Source organism: Bacillus rossius, chromosome 3 (genome assembly GCF_032445375.1).
Source record: "Bacillus rossius redtenbacheri isolate Brsri chromosome 3, Brsri_v3, whole genome shotgun sequence".
Taxonomy (NCBI): domain Eukaryota; kingdom Metazoa; phylum Arthropoda; class Insecta; order Phasmatodea; family Bacillidae; genus Bacillus; species Bacillus rossius.
Genome location: NC_086332.1, coordinates 106,717,264 through 106,724,763, shown reverse-complemented (window position 1 = coordinate 106,724,763; position 7,500 = coordinate 106,717,264). Strand labels below are relative to the sequence as shown.

Below are 7,500 nucleotides of genomic sequence, written 5' to 3'. Positions count from 1 at the left end.
ATACACAGCACCACAAGTTTTCCGTTGCGGAAATAAGTCGTTTGATGGCACAGATCGTATCGATCTTGAACAAAATGGTGTTGTGATCGCGCTCAGCGAGCAAGCAGTCGTGTGTATGTTCAATATATTTTGATATTCGGCTCGCCTTGACAGTCGATTATCACGGAGATTACAGCAGGTTGTTTCTCGAAGCATTGTTTGTCCATTGCGTCCATGTTTATTAACCAAATACCAAATTTAAAATGCTAACACCGGTGACGATTCGCAAGTTAAAGTTTAATGGGTCAAATTTTGTTACAGATAATTTTTAACATCTGTGAAACAAATTAAAGGTGTACAATTTAAACTTAGGCTAAAACATAAGGCCTATTAAAATGCCTAAAGTGCCGGTAACTGCAAAACAGCGAGCCTCAAAACTTTCTCACACGGACTTTATGCTAGTGATTCAACCACACTTTTTGTCGTCACTGCAATGTCACCATCTCTTGGGATAGGAAAGACTCATGTGAAAAACATGTAGGCAGTGAAAACACAAGAAGCGTGTCTCTTCATTGCAAGGCTCATCTAGTACGTCTGAACGCCAGTCGTCAATATCTTCAGCGTTTCGGACAGCAAAAAATAATGTCCAAAAAGACAAAAAGTTGGAATTTATAAAGGAAACAACAGAGACCTTTATGAAGGCAAATACACCCCTTGAAAAGCTTGATGATCCTAATATCAGGGCATGGCTGAACAAATACATCGAAGGTGCTGGAGACCTGCCACTTGCGAGAACAGTCCGTGAGAAATATGTAGGGGACATAGCCAAATGCAGAATTGAAGATGCAAAACTGCATTAAAGTACAAAAAATTGACATACTGTGCGACGAAACAACAGATAAATGGGTAGGTGTGTATTTGTTGTTTTATTTAGAATTCTGAATCTTCAACAGGATAAACCAGAAATATTTGTTGCAGGAGTTCACTTTCTTGAAGCTGCTAATGCCACAAACTGTGTGAGGGCAATTTTAGATTCACTCAAAATGTACAATGTACAGTATGGTGATGTGCTCTCAGTAGTAACCGATGCTGCTCGTTATATGACCAAGGCTGTTAGTACTCTCGAAGTAATCCTTGGAGACCAGTTAACGCATGTCCAGTGCTGGGCACATAAGTTAAACCTTGTTGGCAATGTCTGGGTGAAAAAGTTGCCTGAGTGAACAATGCTATGAGCAAAATATAAAATGTGTTCAACACCACCAGGAAAAGAAGGGCACTTGTATGCTAGCTTTCTTGAAGAAAAGCATGGAGAGAAACGTCCATTGTTCCCACTTCTTGTTGTTACTAGATGGAATTCCTGGTTCAGCAGCTTTTTTATGTAGCAGACTACATACATGACATTGTGATTTCTGCAAAACAAATGAACTAAAGGCAACACAAAATTCAGGGTTTAGTTCTGTGTCCAGTTACAGAAAATGACATTTCTCTCATTCTTTGTCAAGCTGTCTTTGTGAAAGAGCATGCCAAGAGCCTTGTAGGGATAATAAAGAAACTTGAAGGTTCTTTGTATCCAACTGCCCATTCATTTTATGGGGACTTGCAAGATGCATTATATAAAAAAAAGTGAAAACATCACTCGTGGCATTTATTTTGAGGCAACCAGTAGAGCCTTTGTCTAACATGCCCCCTGCTAAAGCTGCTGAAGCTAAAGTGTCCATCACAAGAACAGCAACACAAGCCCTTCCAAACTGAATTCTCTCATGACAACTGACCCAAGTAGAAGGAGATTTGAGGCAATTCAAATTTTTGGTCAGGAAAGTTTGTTGCTTGCTAAATTAAACCCGGAAATGGTGCATAAACTGAAAACTGTCCATAATCTCTACTTCCTAAGGGATCGTCCATTAATCACGTGAGGCTCGAGAAGGGGGGGGGGGGGGGGGGGGTGTCGGGAAAAATCACGAAATATCACAAGGGGGGAGGGGGGGTGTAGAGAGATATCACGTGTATTTATTTTTTCGCGCGATTTCTACTAAACCGAAAAGGGACGCGTGACCTTGACTCGCCGTAGCCGGGCAACAATATCCCCGCCCGCCGCAACATGAACCACCCGGCTCGGCTTGCCAGTCTCCAGTAAGACTGTGATGTTGGCGCCGAATATATGCGTATATCACATATAAGCCTTTCCTTTATTATTTTTATGCCAGTGAGAATAAACCTGCAACCTTAATGTGTGTCTGGGCATTTTTATCACTGTGCTTAATTTTCCAGAATTAAATTAGATTATACCTATATTTAAAGATAATATTCTGAAATTTTTAAAAATATTTTGTACCAAAAAAATACACGTGATTTATTGGGGGGGGGGGGGGGGTGGTAGTCTGAATCCTCACCACAAATCACTAGGGGGGATTAAAAATTTGCTAAAAAACATCACGTGATTAATGGACGACCCCTAAGCACTGAAGAATTAACAGCTGGTTTTGGTCAGCTTCAGGACATTGTTACAAAACAAATGGAAACGCACAATTCAGTGGACGTAGTGAAGTCATTGAATGTAGTAAGCTGTCACAGCCATTGTTTGCTTCCAGCTGCCGTGAAGCCATCTGGATGCCTTCTGCAAACATTGACTGTGAACAATTTTTTTCCTCATATAACACAGTCCTAACAGACAGCAGGACAAATTTAAGTGAGGCTAATTTGTGTATCATGGCTATTTTTGCTTTCGAGAGCTAAAGCTTGTGGATTTTGTCCCATGCGTTTATGTCACTATTTTAGAGACTTCATATTTATTCTTGCTGGTTTAGATACTAAAATATTTTCAATTACTGTATGTAAAAAGTGATGTGTAAATTCGATTGTAAATTACTGCTGCTAGTGCAACTGTACAATGCAAGAATGTGTCCAAAATTTCAAGGTATGCTTTGCTTATTTTTTTAAATTTATAGTGCTAAAACTATTTAATAAATAACACTGCTTTTGTTGTATGATAACAAACACTACTTTTAAGGGTAAATAACAACGAATTTTGCTATAAAATAAACCCCAAAACTGCATGTCTCTACTTATAAGTTGTGTATTATAAGATTTTTTTTCTTGTCTTGTGAGCGACTATCATCATCCCAATGTTTGCCTGGACTGATTTACACCTCAGGCGTGATGGACTGGGAGTCCAACGTTTTACTGTTGCACTACCTGGCTTGGTGTGTGTTATAAGTCCTTGTTTATGTATTCTCATTCTTGTATTTTATCCATGATATCTTTGGAATGTTGTTGGACATTCTAAGTAGTCACTGTTTTCATTTTTTTAGCATTATTATCAATATGAAATTTGTAATGGACTGTATTTTGTATCTTCAAAGTATTGATTGTATTTTAAATGTTTGGGATTGTGCATTTACTAATTTAAGAATAGGCAATTGATGAAATGGGTGAAGGTTTACCACGACAAATTGTTTGAATTCTTGTTTGTGCTGTATTACAGGCTATGTAATCTTAAGTTGCTGAAAAGGAGTAGAAACAAGGATTCTTCGTCATGCAGTGGGGAGGAGGTGACACCTCAGAAGAAAAAGATAAAAAAAAAGAAACTTGACAAAGTGAAGAATGATGATAGTCCTGAAGGCAGTAAAAAATCTCTCTCAGATGTTGATGGTGAGATGTGTATCTTGATCACGTGATTGTCATGCCCATGTTTTTGATTTTTGTAGCAACTGGTTGTACTACTGCGCATGGTTTTTGTTTCTTTACTGGTGATTTTTTAGTTTTCATGTTTGGTTTTCATCAAACACTAATAATAGTGGAAATTTAATTTCTTCAGCTATGCAGATGAAAAATTGTTGGGTGATTATGCGGTTATATATTTTTTTTATATCCTATTTTTTTTAGTAACATTGTAATTCTTACAGTCACTAAACCATAAATATGTGTATCAGTAATTTACAATGATTGTCATTCGTTTATTAACATTCATGCTAGTTTTTCTGGTCATTGCCATTTGTTCATTGAATGACGAAATAACACTTCTATTCACCACAGATGATACCGTTTTCTCGGACACTCAAGGATCAGAGAGGCAACTTGCGAGACAGGAACCAATCTGCACAGTCACAGAAAATGACATGGCTAAGAAGCTGCTCCTTGATATGTCTTCGTCAGATGAGAGTGGTAAGTTAAGTTTAATATGTTGTTTTACTTTATGAGTGTTTTTGTTGAGACGTGCTTGAAGCTTGGATGAGACAAGAGGCAAGGGAATAAAACAATTTTTGGCGGAGACGGAGGAAAATAAGAGTACACACACCACGTTTAGTTCTTGCTTATCGTTAACTTAATGAGATAATTCTTCCGAAACATTCCCGTAGTGTTGAACTGAAGACTCTGTTGTGGAATAGGGCTAAGAATGTCCCCTTTTTAAAATTAATGTTCTTTCTATATCATGATTAGGATGCTATTCCATTAAATTTTGCACATATGAATGAAGTTAAGTATTCTTTCTGAAACTAATTGAAGAATTACAAATACAACACATGTACTTTTACGTTTACCTATGCTGTGCTAGATAATGCAGTTGACTGTATATGAGACTAGCAAACTGAATGTAGGAAAATAGTAAATATGTATGTGTGTGTATATATATACACACACACATACACATATATATATATATAAACAGAGTGATTTGTGTGTTTGTATGTATGTATGTATGTATGTATGTATGTATGTATGTATGTATGTATGTGTACACACTCACACTCACTGTGATTTGTAGAGGGTTAGACAAACTAAACGGGCGTGTTGGTGGATCCATATAAAAATACCATATAAAAATACATATTGAGTGAGAAGTTCCTAGGGGTTTAATTATTTTTTAATTTTTTTTTAATATATATTTTTTAATTTTGCCTAATTTGACCTCTGAACACCTATAGCTCTTTTGTTGCGTGTTTTAGATATATTTTTATTTACGTTTGGTCCCTGATGTTTTCTTCTTCTATGCAAGTCAGTGTTAGCAGTAAAGAAAGACTAAAGAATTAATTCAAGTAAAAAAAAACAAAACTAATCTTTTTGAGGAAGTTCAAATGGTTTTAAAAACTTCCCTAGGTATTGTTTATTACAACGGTGTACTAAATTGGCATAAAACTTTATCAGCTTATTAAAAAAAGAGATTGAAAGGAAAAATTAAGTGCAAACAGTAAGAATTAAAATAATTTATTAAACAAAAAGACAAAAATCCTATTAAAATAGTATGCTGTTATGGTATTAGAAATAAGGATGCAATATTAGAGTCAGATTTGAAACATTTTGATAAAAAAAAAAAGTTTTGTAATTTTATTCTATTATTTATTTATTTATTTATTTATTTATTTATTTATTTATTTATACATTGTTACATTCACAGCAACACTCAAAAAGTGAGTCTAAACGTTGTGCACGACATACAAGACAACTACTACATACAAAAGACTTATAATACAGTGAAATAAAATATAAATACAATCAAAAACAAAATTAAGACAAAAACTAATAACAAAAGATACAAATTACAATACAAACCACTTTGGACAACAACAAAAATGTTCAGACACATTGATAAAGTAATGAAAAATTATTATGTCATCTAAAAGGAACATAGCTTTGACACAAATGGAATATTAAATTACCTAATTTTTGTATGGAGACACAAAAATAATTTCCACATAATTTATATATATATATACTAGCTGCAGTACCCGGCTTTGCCCGGGCTGAACACCGGGTGATATATTGTCCGCGAGTTACAGCAAAATGGATAGTGATATGTCCAGTGTGGTGGACATTAAGAAATGACACATAATTACTGTTTGTGTATCTGTGACCTATGGTTTTCTGTTTACCCATGGCGATCGGTTGAAAGGTTTAGAAGTTGATGCGCTACAGCGCCATCTAGCGGCGTGTTACAAAAAAAATTGTTAGCATAAAAACCTTCTCCATGATAAAAACACTTCGATGTGCCAACTTTCATGGCGATCGGTCAAACGGTGTAAGAGTTGATCGACGACATACATGCCAACATCCAATTTATATATATTCTTATATTTCGAAATTTTGGGGCTTTCACTTTTGCGGAAAGTGGATGTTCAGGACCTCGAATGGTTTGGAACACTCCATCTCGAAAGAATAGATATTTGAAATTCCTGAAATTGTCGAAATTTTGGGGCTTTGTTCCCAGAGGGGGGCGGGGGGTTCGAGGACCCTGAATGGCTCGAAAACACTTAAAATCGAAAGAGATAGATTTTTCAAATTTTTTAAACTTTCGAAATTTTGGGGCTTGAACCACCTGGCGGTGGGGGGGGGGGGGGGGGGGGAGGGGGTTGACGTTGAGGACCCCGAATGGCTCGGAATCACTCCAAATCGAAAGAGATATAAAGGAATATAAGAATGTAGGCATTTACTGTACTCCTATCTACCATAATAACAATATTGACAAATAGAAAGCTTATTACCTACCTATGAATAATTATCTAAATAAATTAATAAATAACTGTATGTTTAAGAATTTACGTACATACATAATATTAAACTTCAAACTATACACACCAAAAAAAACTAAGGATGTTTCTGAAACTATATTTATTTGTCATAATGTATTTGTAGGATTTCTTTATATGTAAAACTGTGGTGGCAATATTCCGCTTATCCAAAGGAGTATAGAAATTAATAGAGACATCACTCCCTGTACACACCACAAATCTTTGAATTAAGTATAAAAAAACATAGTCCAAAATGAAACAAAAAGTATAAATAACAACTAATTTGACAAAAAAATTATACAACTGGAATGACAATGTTAACATCCGCCTGAAATTTAATAGAAGTAGGTAGGTAAGAATATATATAAGAAATTAAATGAAATTAAAACATACATAAATAAAATTATCTCACACTCAACCAAACATAATGTTTAATATGAAATAAAGGAAGATGGCAATTACACGTAACTATTCTAATTAATAAAAAAAATCAACTTTCCTGAAATAGTTAAATTCAAATTTTTCAACAATATATTACATAATTGATAAATATTTCTGGTCTTCGGTCTCAGCAGCCGTAAGACTCTTGACGCTTAGCAGATAAATTATAAACACTGAACCAAACTCCTTGCAAATATGTAGGTAATGTAAAAAAAATAACTATATTGACAAATAGAAAATATTAGTAGGCCCTACCTACCTATGAATAAATTTCGAAGAAATTTATAAGTTTTAGAATTTATGTACCTACATAATATTAAACTTGAAACTATCCACACAATAAAAACCTAAGAATGTTAGTGAAACTAATTTTTTTTATTTGTCATAATACCTAAAATTTGTATGTTTCCAAAATGAAACAAAATATAAATAATGACCAATTTGACAAAAAAAAAATTTTACAACTCTAATGACATTGAAAACATGCACGTGAAATTTAAAAGAATTATGAGTGCCCTAGGTAGGGAGGAAAAATATATATAGAAGAAATTAAATTAAAAAAATGGGTGCGTGTACT

General features: G+C 34.6%; 1 protein-coding gene across 9 annotated transcripts in view; it reads left to right on the top strand.

The window, feature by feature from the left end:
• LOC134531113 (transcriptional regulator ATRX homolog) overlaps window positions 1–7,500 on the top strand; it is a 258,967-nt gene that overhangs the window by 77,427 nt on the left and 174,040 nt on the right. For all 9 annotated transcript variants that reach the window (XM_063366679.1, XM_063366674.1, XM_063366677.1 and 6 more), the window contains 2 exons: window positions 3,461–3,627; window positions 4,012–4,140. In XM_063366679.1, coding sequence (XP_063222749.1) covers window positions 3,461–3,627; window positions 4,012–4,140 — 296 coding nt within the window. The remainder of the gene's footprint in view (window positions 1–3,460; window positions 3,628–4,011; window positions 4,141–7,500) is intronic.